General features: G+C 44.8%; 1 protein-coding gene across 10 annotated transcripts in view; it reads left to right on the top strand.

The window, feature by feature from the left end:
• The window catches only part of Akap13 (A-kinase anchoring protein 13), a 285104-nt gene extending 270635 nt beyond the window's left edge, over positions 1-14469 (top strand). For 8 of the 10 annotated variants that reach the window (XM_027408158.2, XM_027408162.2, XM_027408164.2 and 5 more), the window contains 7 exons: positions 2485-2646; positions 3328-3398; positions 3881-3925; positions 6317-6367; positions 7353-7802; positions 9088-9418; positions 10551-14469. In XM_027408158.2, the coding sequence (XP_027263959.1) occupies positions 2485-2646; positions 3328-3398; positions 3881-3925; positions 6317-6367; positions 7353-7802; positions 9088-9418; positions 10551-10600 (1160 nt within the window). In that variant the 3' untranslated portion in view covers positions 10601-14469. The remainder of the gene's footprint in view (positions 1-2484; positions 2647-3327; positions 3399-3880; positions 3926-6316; positions 6368-7352; positions 7803-9087; positions 9419-10550) is intronic. The other 2 variants (XM_027408159.2, XM_035442446.1) reach the window with 2 other exon arrangements.
• Positions 14470-14830: the final 361 nt, after the last annotated feature.

The following is a 14830-nucleotide window of genomic DNA, read 5'->3' as shown; positions in this document are numbered from 1 at the left end:
GTGTTCAATACCCATCACCAAAATGAGCTGGGTACTGAACCAATACTAGATTGCTGAGCAGTTCTCAACTTCATGTAACGCTCAGTGTGCTCCCCTCCCCGCTTGACCCTAGTGTTCCTGTGGCTTCTAAATCTGTGGCATGGCCACAGTATAGAGCTTTCTTTCTGGAGTTAAGCTATTCTTGGTTGTTTGCTGATCCATTCATCCCTTTGAGAGTTCTGGTCTCCTTTAGTGAAAAAGTACTTTAAGGTCATTAGTTATGTACTGGGGAGTTTAGTCATTACTATGTTGTTCTTTTCAGTGGGCAGAGCTAGAGAGGGGCTTTAATAAATTACCTTGAGTGTAGCTAATCAAATTATGGATTACAGATTTCCTTTTTTTATAACCTAATCACTTACTCATGTCTGTGTCCTCTCCACATATGGGTATTCCTTCTCAAGGATACATTATGGAATAGAATATCCTCTACTGGGTCAGTAGTTTAGGTAAAAGCACCTGTTGCAAAGCCTGATGACCTGAGTTTGATTCCATATAATGAAAATAAAGAACCAAGTCCTGCAGGTTATCCCCTGACCTCTGCACTCATGCCTCCCCTCTCCCACATGTATGGGCCACCGCATGTGTGCACGTGTGCACGTGCATACTCACACACACACACACACACACACACACACAGAGAGAGAAGAGAGAGAGAGAGAGAGAGAGAGAGAGAGAGAGAATGATGTTTTCAATTAAAAATACATTAAAGAATATCCTATATTAATGTCTTAATCTGCTTTAACACTGGTACTCATATAAGAATAATACTGCTATTCCTACCAGTACAGTTTCTCATACAAGGCTGTCTCCATCCTCCATTCCTTTGTAAGCAGTTGACTGTATCTACACATCTAGTCTGTAGCCACTCACATGCACTCTGCCCCTAGCCTGACTCATTAAGCCCATGCTTGGAGAACCCATCCTTAGGTCAGTGTCCTCAGAGCCCATCAGAATCACATTTCTAACATCTTTATCGATTTGTGCTCTTTCTATTTGAAAATATCTTCTGGACATGAAACCTTTGATTCACGTTTTCTTATCTGAATGTGTTATTCTCTTGTCGAATCCTTTACCATCATTCTTAGAGGGTAGTATCAATTTGATTTCTCCATATAAGTTACATGTTCTTTGCCTAGGTTTCCAAAGGATGTTTTTTAACTCCAAATATTTTTACAGAGATTGCCTTATGGTTGGTTGTTGTGGAGCTCACTGTTTAATAACATGGTTAGAAATATTTCTGATTTCAGAAAAATATTCTTGAATTACAATCCTTTGTATTTTCTCTGTTCTCTGACTTTGGTTTTCTTCTTCCAGCCAGTTGCCATATCTTGCCTAGGGTCAAATATTTATGTCACTTTTAATAATCCTTTGCCTAAGCATCTTCTGTGGGTCACATTGCTCTTAAATGTAAGTTCCATTTTACTTTCTGTGATTGTTTTTCCTGTCTGTTCTGAGTTTCACTTGTTCTACTTTTCTAGTTTATTAAGCTAAGGCTTTGTTTTGGAGACCACGCTGGCCTCAACCTGCCTCTTATAGCCTTGGTCTCCTGAGCCAACTTTTGTTTTTTCTAATTTTGACTTAAATTCTTTTGTGTTTCTACATCATTTCCACAGTGTGTTTATCTTCTTTGTTTAATGGAAACATCTTTCTGCTGTGCTCTGTATTTTTTTACTTGTTCATTTTTTTTTTCATGAAATTTTTACTTTCAAATAAAGTTTCTTGCTGGGTTTTGTAGCAGACTCCTTTAATCCCAGCATTCAGTAAGCAGAGGCAGAACTCTATGAGTTCAATGTGTGCCTGGTTCTTTCTTTAAAAAAAAAAGAAAAGAAAAGAAACTGAACATAGAAAATAACTTTTTAAATTATATTTTTTCTATTCTTGTGGTTTATTAAAAATTTGATGTTTCTTAAGAGATTTTGTTTCTGCCTCTGATCCCATCTGGACCTTCTTCTTTTTCTCTCTCCTCTGTTCCTCTCCCGTTCTTTCCTCTCACTTCAGTGTCTTCCCTACAGGCCCTGCCCTAGAGAAGATTTCCAGTTAACAGTTAATGTTAGATTTGAAGATCCAGATGCTTAGGCTGTTCTGGCCCCTGGCGCCCACCTGCTCCTAATAGATTTAATTGCTGTTCTCAAACTGGCTACTTTTCTAGGGACCTTTCTGCTGCCTTGTCTCTAATTCTAGAAACCATACCCCTCCCAGATGATTACTCTGCTTGTTTCCTTACAGATTTTTGGGCCTATGAAAGTAAGGGTGAAATTCACCTCTACATTTCTAGTAGAGCCCAAGTAAAATTTGAAGTGATTCAAGATCCTCTAAGCATGAAAATTTACCTATTCTTTGGGATTTTCTGATCCAATCTGTACATATCACATGTTGCCATGACATTTTTTTCCTCTTAATGAAAGGTAGACATCCACCTGAGTGTTTTGTTTGCTTTTTTTCCAGTGGAAATCCTCCAGGGTTTGGTGAGTGGAAGCCTTGGTGGCACACTTGGACCGTCCATCAGCAGCCCTGTCGAGCAGGAAGTCATGGCTGGCCCCATTTCCTTGCCCCGGAGAGCAGAGACCTTTGGAGGATTTGACTGTCATCAGATGAATGCTTCCAAAGGTGATCCATTATTCCTTTGCAGCTCACAGTAACCTGGATTTTGGTAGCTCCGTCTCCTCTGTCCCTTCATCAATAAATAAATGTCTTCATGAGAGTCTCAAGCACTCAAGAATTCCTGTGAGAATCATGTTCATTGGAGACAATCAGCTTTTTTTCTGTTATTTGGCTGAGCTAATACAGCTAGAGGCCTTGAGCATCTCTAATGTGAAAAACTGATAGTTTTTCCATAGTTCATAGTTCAAAACTTCTGCTCCATAGTTCAAAACTTCCTGACATGTCACACTGCAAACTCCACACTTGAAAAGTTGCCCTGAAAACGCAAGCATGCCCAAAACATTATATACCATCATCTCCAGGTGTGGGCAAAAGTGTCTGGGAGACATTCAATAATTCTGTGTCTGAACAAGAGTCCCATCTTCCAAACATCTTATTATTACATGTATCAGAAAATCTGAAGCTCAAATTCTTCTGGTCCCACGCATCAAACAAGGGATGCTAAGCTGTGTTTCAGTTTTGTTTTGTTCTGTTTGGGTTTCATTTTCTTGCTTCTCCGTTAATGAAGCTGTGACTAGTGGCCAAGTGCCACTGAATGGCTTCTTGGCCTATTTTTATTTTGTGTATTAATAAAATTCAGAACTATTAATAACCCTAAGCTATCTATATTGTTTTCATTTTGTTTAGGAGGTGAGAAAGAAGAGGGTGATGAAGGCCAAGATCTTAGGAGAACAGAGTCGGATAGTGGTCTGAAAAAGGTAAGATTTTCTAGAAAAACACTCATATCTGTGAACCTCTTGGCACCTACGTGGACTTCATTACCATTTTGAAGTATCATTCCGTGATCTGGCTCAGGAATCAGCTTTCCACTCATAATGAAATTTCTTTTCTTGGGGAAGCACGTTCTGAGAGCAAACCACACAGTCGAGAGGCCTGTATCGTTGGTGCTTTGGGCCCCTGGCTTAGAGTCCTCTTTACAGACCCAGTTCTGCTGTGCCCTCAAAGGGCAGTTTCATTAAACATCCTGCTTGGTGTATCCCACCACCAACCACCCTCCTGATCCTGCTCTATGGGTTTTTTTAGTAAAAACTAGTTCAACTTCTTCTCTTCACACTTTCCAGGGAGATGTATAATAGAAAGAAAGGAAAACCAGAAATACAATATAACTTAGAAATGCATTGAGTATAGTCTCTTCATCAAGATTTTCATTTTTTAATGCAATTTTGTTGATATTTTATAGGGTGGAAATGCTAACCTGGTATTTATGCTTAAAAGAAACAGTGAGGTAAGGATTCCTAGATAGTTCTAGGATATTTAAGAATATTCTTGTTTTGCTATTACAAGTATCTGTGGCTTTAATATTTTATAACCAAAGAGTATAGCTGTACATTTCCTTGGCTTAAGTGTTGTATGCTATGGATGAAGACCCTCCCCCGCGCCCCCCCCCCCCGCCCCCGTCTCTCTGTGTCTCTCTTCTCCTCCTTCCCTCCCTCACTGTCTCATTTTGTTTTATTTTTCAACACAGAGTTTTTCTGTGTAGCCCTGACTGTCCTGGAACTCACTTTGGAGACCAGGCTGGCCTCGAATTTACAGAGATCCTCTTGCCTCTGCCTTCTGAGTGCTAAGATTAAAGGCACAGGCCACCACAGCTACATAGCTTTGTCTGTACAAGAACTGGGGAGCGCCTATTGGTGCCTTCATTCTGGGCCCACTTTGTAGAATTTGTAGCAGCTTTTCCTGGAGTGTAAAGGATCCCAGTAGCCACAAGTCTAGAGTATGGGAATTAAACTTGTGACAAATTCTCCTTAATAACTTCTTATGTTTACTGAGTTTGGCTCTTTGTACCCTCCCTTTCCTGCAAAGGAGCCTGATGTCCTCCCAATAGGGAATCAGACCCTGGGATGGGCTGTGTGTTGCTCCCTTCCCTCCCTGTCACTGAGCCCCACCCCTGAGGCCTGTTGGGATCAGTTTCAGGGTCACTGCTGTCTCCCAGACAAGTGCTCTTGCTGAGCCTTGCTTTTGTGTGTCCTGCACACTTGAACCCATGCATTTTTAGGGTGTTTCTCAAGGCTGTTTCTTGCATTTCATTTTTCCTCGGTGCATTTATTATGTTAACCCCCTGGGAGTTTTGTTTTGAAATTTTAAACTACTTCCTCCTCCCCATTCCCCCTCAAAAAATCCAGAGGATGTTGTTTTATGTCTGTTGGCAAAGGAGTTTGCTGAGGGACTCTCCCAGATACAGCCAAGGCCTGGGCCCTGTAGGCTGATGCTCTCTGTATCTGTCTCTTGAAATGAGCTGTCAGCTGATTATTTCCATTTGGCAAGGTCCCCTGTACTTAGTGAGAAAGTCTGGTGGGAAATAATGTGCCTGGCTTTCACACTGTAACTGCACAGCTGCAGTCTGCAGGCATCTGCACCTTCTGTTAAGACTCGGTATGAGCACTAAGGATGGACTCCAGAACTAAGCTTGGTTCAAGTATATAAAAAGAGAAATGTAAAGACTAGTAATATAAATCATCTGAATTTAAGCATGAACTATCACTGGAAGTGTCTGTGTCTGCCCTTTTCTCATCCATCACAAGATCATGTGTGTGATCTTCCAGAGGTCTCTCAATGCATCAATCAGAGGCATCTTGCCAAGACACAGGAACACAGTGCCTGCTGCTGAACACAAACAACTTCTGTTGGGTCCTAGAGTTAGATCTTTCTAATGGCTAATCCCTCTTGTATTTTTTTGTGTGTGTGTGTGTGTGTGTATGGTGTGTGTGTGTGTGTGTATTGCACTTACTACATGACTCTTTTCCTCACCGTTTTACTGTGTGGAAGGAGCTAGTGTGTAGCAGGGTGTGTCCATCCTCATTTTACTTTCACCAGCATTGAACACTACCATCTTTAAGTTGGCATTGTGTTGGCTTGATATTTCAAATAGCATTTCTTGATTTGTGCTCTGTGGATTTGAACCCAGAGCCTCAACCGTTGAGCTGTACTTCTAGTCCCTAGATGCTTTTTAATGTTTTATATGGTTAGCTAATTTGTTCTTCTGTCCTGTTTCTGAATTAGAATATTCAGTTATTTCCTCTTGTATTTTCTTTTAAGTTTTTTGTTTTCTTTCTTTCTTTTTAAATTTTATTTTATGTGTATGGGTACTTTTTACCCCCTCTTATGTCTGTGAATACATGCAGTGTCTGCAGAGACCAGAAGAGGTCAGTGTACCCACTGAGCCGTCTCTCTAGCCCTTATACTTGTAATTTAAATGGGTTACATTGTATATGTGAACCAAGGTTTCTAACTTAAAGTTTTCCAGAAATGAAGACAGTTCTCTTAGAGAAGTTAATTCAGTATTTTTCCTTTGCCCTTGATTATTCATAAACATAATATGGATTTTCAGGGCATTCTTTTTTTAACTTTGAGGTATGCACTAATTTTATATCAACCAATTTTAAAAGTGGAAGCTTTGTGTAGCACCTTTTAGTAGATGTTTACACACGCATGCACAGGAATATATATACATAAAGATATATATATATATATCTTTAATCTTGGCTGCTTACTCTCTTGGGTTCTTTCAATTTTAAAAGATTTCTTTAAAATATAATGTCTTGTTCTGAAGATGTTATAGCCATGTGATGTTGCTGAGAGTCAGGAAAACTGAGATGAATGTTTATTCCTTTGCTAGCAGGTTGTCCAGAGCATCGTCCACCTCCACGAGCTCCTTAGCATGCTGCAGGTACATGTATCATCTTTATCTGTGTTCTTACTTGTTTGGAGAACATAGCACAGAGATTTTGTTGACCTCAGTCTTTGGGATTTGTAAGTTACTTGTTGGTAAATAAGCCAAAGATTAGCTTCTGGTTAAGAAAATGAAGACATTGCAGCATGCAGTCCTTCCAAGACCACAACTGGAGAGCAGCTTGAGCAGTGCTTGGTAGTGTGGGACCTTCTCCAGAGGCTGCCTCACCTCAGGAAACCTTTCCTTATGTCTCCCTGGTATTTGTAAGGGTATCTCTGTCATACTCTATGGTACTTCCCAGGGACTACCCTCTTGAAGAGTTTACCTGTCTGCTTCCTACCTTCTCCCTCCTGCACAGCACACACACTCATCCCACCCCAAAATACCACCAAGAATTCCAGAAAATGTATGACCATAGCCTGTGAGATGCCTCAGCAGGTAAACACGCCTGCCTTGACAACCTGAGGTCAATCCTCAAGACCTACATGGTAGAAGGACAGAACTGACTCCCACAGGTTGTCCTCTGATCTTCACATGCTCTCTTTGCACATGCATGCATGCATACACAAAATAAATTGAAATTATTTTTTAGCTTAAATAGAAAATAGGTAACCAGGCTTGACAAAATTAAGTTCCCATATCTTTGACACTGTTTAAAAACTGCCCAAAGTTGCCCTGAAGCATATTGTTATAAGACCAAATTCTTGGAAGGCCTCACATTCTCTGGGAAGCAGTAAGGGGATGGGATAGGGAGCTAGTGGGGGGCACGAGAGAAGGGGAGGGAGAGGGAACGGGGATTGACATGTAAAACAAGCTTGTTTCTAATTTAAATTTAAAAAAGAAAATAGGAAAGGAAAAAAGACCAAAGTCTTAAAACATGAGAGGAACTTCATTCTGTCCCAGTGTGGGGTCAGGGAAGAATCCCTGCAGGTGGCTTTTCTCCTGGGCCTGAGTTGCACGATTTTTTTCTATGCCATGACAGGGTGTTGTGCTACAACAAGATAGCTACATTGAGGACCAGAAGCTGGTGCTGACAGAGAAGGTACTCACAAGGAGTACATCCCGCCCCAGCTCTCTGATTGAGCAGGAGAAGCAGCGGAGCCTGGAGAAGCAGCGCCAGGACCTGGCCAACCTGCAGAAGCAGCAGGCACAGCACCTGGAGGAAAAGCGCAGACGTGAGCGTGAGTGGGAGGCCCGGGAGCAGGAGCTAAGAGAACGAGAAGCCAAGCTGGCCGAAAGGGAAGAGACAGTCCGCCGTAGACAGCAGGACTTGGAGAGGGACCGCGAGGAGCTCCAACAGAAGAAGGGCGCTTATCAGTGTGATCTGGAGAGACTACGGGCTGCCCAGAAACAGCTGGAAAGAGAACAGGAGCAACTGAAGCGGGACACAGAGCGGCTCAGCCAGAGGCAGATGGACCAGGACTTCTGCCAGGTACCTAAGGGCCCGTGCCAGGCCAGTAGGTGGGGAGGAAGGGGCATTCTACTGCGAAGGCCAGGCAGTGACTGAGAGTGACGATCCGAGCCACATGGAAGTGAAGAGGTGACTAAGCTTTGCTTTACCTCAACAAGGGGAGGAAGTGGGTCTCACTTGAGGAGACTGAAGAGGGTGGCAGAGACATTGAGACTGTAGCACAGAGAAGTCAGTGGGTCCTTCAGGCTCGCAAGCACTTTTCTCAGCCACCAGCCTGGGCCAGAGTCGCCTCAGCATGTCTGAGAGAGTAGCAGTAGCCCTTGTCCTGTAGCACATAATAAACGGGGCATGTATCCCCACAAATTGGAAGCATACCAAGTAAAGGAGCCCATAGAACCTACATGCCAGTGGTCAGGAGCCCGTAGCAATTAACTCTGCTACAAGATAAAGAACCTGTTAAGAGGAGGGGGAGGGGTGTTAGTGACAGAGGGAAGAGCCCAGCAAGCGATAGAAATTGGTCATCTCCTGTGCACAGGTGATATCTGGGCAGGGATATTCAGACAACCGCACTAGGCATAATGCCTGGTTTGGTTTGATAGTCTTTCGTGCTCCTGTTTCTCAGTAGTTGCTGCTTGTTCAGGAAGGCTTTCTCTCATTCAGCATGCTGAAGTGTGATGTTACTGTAGTGAGATAATCTGTGATTGCCCTGGAACATGGGCGCTGAAGGCAGAGAGATAGCTTGGCATTGCGCACATCTCCCTGTCATTTAAAACTGTTGTCATATTGACATTTAACTGATCTTGGACCATGAAAGGAAACTGAAGTGATGTCTCCAACATCCAGCAGTACTCCTTTTCCAGGAGAGCTTCTCAAATACATAGCAGGGAGCAGCCAGTGGTTCTGCTGCATTCTCTAGGAAGGGTAGATCCACTCACATCCCAATAAACTCAGAATTTTGACAAGAGAGGGTTGGTTCCCAGGCTACAGAGAACACAGATGGGATGATGCTCTTCTGTTAACACTCTAGCCTGGCCAGGTCCATAATTTCCACCCTGAAGTGATATCTGCACTCATGTGTAAATCAGTCTTTAGATGAGCAGCTAGCCTGTTTCTTCAGGGTGTGGGAGTTCTTTTCTAAGTTGCCTCATCAAAGATGAGAATTGGACGTGATGGTTTTAGCATGCTTATAGATAGTACGTGGGAAGGAGCAGTTACATAAAATCCTGTTTACAGTTAGTTCTTTAGACTGTAGCTACCAAGGTGCAGGTGGCTTCCAGTTTTAAATGCCTTCTTTGAACACATGCAGGTCTCAAATAAACATACCAGGCTGATGCGAGTCCCATCCTTCTTGCCCAATCCGGATGAATTCTCCTCGCCATCTGCACCTTCCATAACCAAATCAGGGTCATTGGACTCAGAACTTTCAGTGTCTCCTAAAAGGAACAGCATCTCTCGGACACACAAAGATAAGGGGCCTTTTCATATACTGAGTTCAACAGGCCAGACGAAAGTACCAGAGGGGCAGAGCCAGGCCCCGCCCAGCACCTCCACTTCCACCCGCCTTTTTGGGTTAGCTAAGCCAAAGGAAAAGAAAGAGAAGAAAAAGAAGAGCAAAGGAAGCCGCTCTCAGCCTGGTGGTGAGTTGTCCACACTACACTGTCTCCCTGTGGCCATGGCGTCTGCATCCTACAAGAGAGGGTAGTGATGAGCTGGAAAAAAACATTTCAGATGTACAAAAGCCAAGCCACACCAAGCCCTTTTGCTAAGAACACTTGTTGCAAGGGCTGCAGATATGACCCAGTTGGTAAAAGGCTTGCCGTTCAAACACAAGGAGCTGAATTCTATCCCCAGAGATGGGAGGCAGAGGCAAGAGAATCCCTGGACTGTACCCACAAGCTAGTGTAGTCACAGTGGTGAACTCCAGGTTCAGTGAGAGACCCTGTCTCCAAACTGATGATGATGATGCTACTAATAAGCCTCTGGCATCCATGCACATAGAGACACATGAAAAGAAAGCTTGTGCAGGGGCTGGAGATGGGGCTCTGAGGTTGGAGTCACTGCCCTTGCAGAAAGCTCAGGTTCAGGTCCCCACACCCACACAGCAGCTCACAACCACATGTAACTCCAGTTTCAGGGGATCCGATGCCCTCTTCTGACCACTATGGGCTGAATGTATGCATGAACCTGTTGTGCATGCATACCTGCAGAAAAACATGCACAATCTTTTTCATAAAGAATGCTTGTGCAATGAGTGTCCAAGACCTTATACTGGGCCTCCTTGTTTATATGGAGTGCAGGTTTCATCTCTCAGGTGTTCTCCCAATTGAGGAACTTGCTCACCTAATTGAAGTCATCCATGCCCTCACTGTCTTGCTAGTGACCAATACAGTAGCAAGATTGGGTGTTGACCCTCTAGATGAGTAAGGCAGGTCATGTACTCGTTTCCCTGGGAGAAGTTAGGAAATGGAGCTGAGAGGTTCGCTAGCAGTGCTCACAGAGCCTCCCTGTTATAGTCCACATTTTCCTGAATCCTTTGCTATGTCTGCCTTCACATTAACACTGAACTCTCGCTTCAGTATGAGAGATTTATATTTCTAAGCCCGTTTACAAACATGAACAGAAGTGCTGGATGAAAGTTTATCTCTTTGCAAATTCTAGTTGGTACATGGCAAGAACCCCAGGCACCTGTCACACACAACACAGCAACTTGACAGGACAGGAGGTGACATCAAAAGGGTCACATTTTCACTCTTGATTTCATGGTTGCAGATGGTCCTGCTTCAGAAGTATCAGCAGAGGGTGAAGAGATCTTCTGTTGACCCGCCTCCTCTGCCAGGCCAGCCACCTTCCAACCCTGACCTGACGGCAGTGCTGCTGCGGCACTCCTGCCCCTTGTGCACAAGTCTCCTACACTGGACGCCCACTGCCCCTCAGCGTCCAGTCGTCCTGAGCTATCCCAGGTCCTGGACAAGAGCAAGCGACACCTGCTTGTCGGGGTGAAGAAGGACACCTGAGCCGTGATCCATGACTGCCCAGGACTTGGGTGGGCCTGGCCTTACTCAGGGTATTACACTGAAAGTAGTGACCCCAGAAGTAGGTAATTGCTTGAGACACGTCAAGATTCCCTAAAGGCTCAAAGAGGTTTTCCAAATGAGGTCTGAAAGCCTGCAACCAGAATCAAAGAGCAGATAGTGTAGACTTTATCTGTGTACACAGCCTTCCTTACACATCAGCATAGCTTAGGCCAAGAGCAAGCACCTGGCTGGCTGGTGGTGTGTGGGTATACAGTATTTCACCCTGTGGTCTCTGAGATTGGGTCCCTTGAGACGGTCCTTATGCATACACCACCCTCTTCGTGTGTTTTCCTCATTTTATTGGAGGAAGAACAACAAAGTGTTTGTGAAGCCAGTACAAGGCCTGATGTGTACGGAAAGCACATAGTCTGAACCACCTGGATCTCCATGTGCTAGGCTGAACTATCTGTCTCACTTCATATTCTAATCAGGAAGGAACATCCCAGACGCCTGTCCAAATGCTCTGGGCACAGAGGAAGTAGACAGGACTCTTTCACCACTGTCCCCAGTATGACACCTTCTAGTTGTTATTGAACTCCCTGGGGGAAAGCAGGCACCCTGTGGGTGCTCCCAGCCACCTGCCCTGGTCTAGACTGTCCCCTGAGGCCTCTCCACACCCTGCTCTAGGATTACTAACTGAAAGGTAGGTCCAGGTATAGCAGTTAAGTCTGGCTGGTGGTTTCGCCAATACAGACGGGAGCTGGCCCTGAAGCGTGGCTGGGTGCACTCTCTTGAGTCACAAGGCCTCCTCACATTCGGTTTTCAGATGCAGTTTGCTTGGTTGTGCTCTTACCCTTGAAGCTGTCAAGTGCCGCCTGTCTCTCTTCTCGCTATCCATCTCCATGTGTTGTTCCATGCGTGCTTGAGGCTTTCACCAGCTCGTGTGTGCAGGACAGTTCATTGGTAATGTACCCTCTACGGCTCACATACCTGTCCCCCAGGGTACTCTCTGAGGGACGTGCTGAGGTCTGTGCTTCACACATGGCCTTCAGTTCTAGTTTTGCCCTCCAAAGCACGGGCCTTCAAACGTAGTTGAGCAAAAACAAACCTGTAACTTGGTGCTTGTTGGTGACCTGCAAGCTGGACTTGCAGATATGGATATTTATCTTTCAGTTTACTTGAAAGAATTCTGATTTAAATTTTTTAGCCTAAATTTTGTTTTATTTATTTTGTGTTTGTGTTTTGTTTTATTTTATTTTGAAAGTGAACCAGTACTGGCCCAGCAGTTTGAACCATCTTTTCCATACAGAGAATGAAGTGTGTGTCCAAGTGCATGAAGGTCCCAAGGGAAACCCAAGGGTCGAGATGGGAGCTGTACCCTTCCCTCCCCTGCCCGTTTTTTTCATAGGGAATGTGTATGTTCATCTTTCTTTGGAGATGTTAAAAGTGCCTGTTGGCTATCTTGCCTCTTTTTTTTTATAAAGCCGATTTGGCTCTTTAAAGTCAGATTTTTTTCCTACTAAAACTATGATATACTTCCCTCCAGAACCTTAACAGTAAGAAGCTAGCTGCTTCCTTCTCCCAGTCCAGACTGCTGTCATGAGCCTGCCATGCCTCAGATCCCCCACAGGGTTTGACTGGCAGTCCTTGTCCCTGCCTCTGAATAGCTCCTCAGGGAAGTTGTACCCTTCCACAGTGGAGCTTGTCTGCTAGGAGGAAAAGGGCCTGACCACCATCTAGACTTGACAGAAAATCAAACCAAACCCTGCCCTCTCTCTTCCCTGTGCAGAGGGAAGCCAGTGACTGTCCTCCAGGGTCACTCTGACTACCCGGTGAGTGAGCCCTGCCCTCAAGTGTCTTCTACTGCCAACCAGTTGCGTTTTGCTTGCTTCGGTTGTTTTAAAAACCAGTTTCACTTCTACCCACACTCCCCCGCAAAAATGGTCAGTGACAGTTGAAAGAAGTTCAGGTCAAAAGAAAGCCATCCTGAGTTCCCCTAAGCTGCCAACTTCCTCCAGGAAGAGAGCCATTTGCCAAGAACTGTTTCACCTGCTCGCACCATCTGGCCCCCTCAGAAGTCTGTTGCACTTTGGGAATTGCTGCTTGTGCTCTTGCTTAGGACCCTGAAGATTGCCATAGCTGAGTCCATAGCCTTATGTGGGATTCTCAAAGAGAAGGGTACTTTTCTAAGGACAGGATTGTGTCCTGTCCTATTGCCTATACTAGGAAATCATGTTTCTACATCAAGCTGAAGAAAACACTGCTTTGGGGGACGGGTGTAAATTGGCCTCAGCATTGTGGAATCCAGTGAACTTCCTAGAAGAGTGTCTCTTCTCTCAAAAATTAAAATCATCTCAGTAGTTGTCGTCCCATCTGGGTGACATGTGCACTTTAAATGACCTCTCATCAGCTGGCTTCATTTTTGAGACAATCAAACCTGTTGACTGTTTTCTTAGAAGATGGAGAGGGTTGAGATAAAAGCATACCAGCATGCCCCCACCCCCACGAGAGTCACCGGCAGGGAAGCCCTCACCCAGATTGATTTTTCAAAAGGTACGAACTGAATCTTCTGAGGGTTACACCACTAAGGCTGCCTTTGCTAGTCCCCCACATTGGTTTTCTTCACAGCCTCGTACCAGCAGTAAGCATGAATGTCTCTTTGGGGTGATGTTAGTGTACACAGGCTTAGAAAGGACAGAACCTTGGTCTGCAGGCCAGAGCTTGCCCAGAGTCGCTCTCCATACAAGTCTTTAATGTTTCCTTCTGTCCCTGAGGCTCTCTTGCCAAGGCTTTTTGTATCTCATGGGACTTGACTCTGACCTGTGCCCAGAAGACAACCCTGGAGAGTGGGCTTCCATGCCTGGACAGCTAACATGGATGCCTTTGGGTGAAGCAGTGATCCAGGCCATCCCTGCAGAGACCAAGGGCATAGTGTGGCTCCTTGTTTTCTCTCTTGTAGCATAACATTCCTAGTTAACCAGGGCTTTGGAGTCTGTTGCCTGCTGGCCAGGTTTAGAAATGCAAAGTATTCTAATGCTGCCATAAAAGGGGGAGAGGTGGCAGCAGAGGCCTTTTCCTGCACGCTCCGCTCGTGATTTAATTTGTCAAAAGATTGACAGATAGGTCCTGAGTTACTTCTCCATCTCACTAAGGTGTAAAAGTGGGTGGCCCCCACTGCTCCAGGTGTGCCCTGCTTTGAAACCAGGCAGGTGCCACTGCCACAGACCCCAGAGGGCCTCTGCAGGAAGCACAGAACCTATGCCTTAGACCCTCTAGCATCAGCTGCCCTGCCTTGGTTGCCTCCTGTTGGGATGGACCTACCCAGCTGGTTTGTCTCAGGTTTCCTCCTGAGGCCTGGGCTCCACACAAGGTGGGCAGGATACACCTATACCTCTGTTTTTGTTAAGTCGTCTCCAAGTGCTGTATGGACATTTCTGTACTAAGCCCTATTAAATAAATGTTGGGTTAAACCCAAGCGCTGTATAGTAATTTGTAATTATGTATAAAAGTGAAACAGTTTTGAACTGTAAAGATTTTCAATGTGTTTTCTGGAAATTTGCCACAACGTACTGGCTTTGTATTTTATTTATCATCCTTTGTAGTTACTGGCTTCAGACTCTTGTAAAGTCCCCCTCAGACCTTTCAAAAATAATAAATTTCTTTTAAAATCTTCATCTCTGCCATAATGTATTTGTGATAAAGGAGTATGTATTCACCTCCCCACCCTGACCGGAGCCATCTTCCCAGTAGAACAGTTTCTGTGCAGGTGGGAGCAGGGTGCAAGCCAGCAAAGCCTGGAGCTGGTCCCAAACCCCCTGGGTCACTGACCCACCTGCACTAAGTCAAAGTCCAAACCACACTTCAATGAAATTAGCACAGTAAGGTTTTGAGCTGCTGTGCCATTTACATGCTCCATCTCTGTTGACTTCTGCCAGATCTCTCAACCCCAAGGAGCTGCTGCAAAGCTAAGGAGCAAGTCCTGTCTCAAGGTGTGCCAGGTAGGACCATGGTTGGTCCATGTACACAGCCCAGGCC

This window comes from Cricetulus griseus, chromosome 3 (assembly GCF_003668045.3).
Source record: "Cricetulus griseus strain 17A/GY chromosome 3, alternate assembly CriGri-PICRH-1.0, whole genome shotgun sequence".
Classification (NCBI taxonomy): Eukaryota; Metazoa; Chordata; class Mammalia; order Rodentia; family Cricetidae; genus Cricetulus; species Cricetulus griseus.
This window is presented reverse-complemented; position numbering and strand designations above follow the sequence as displayed.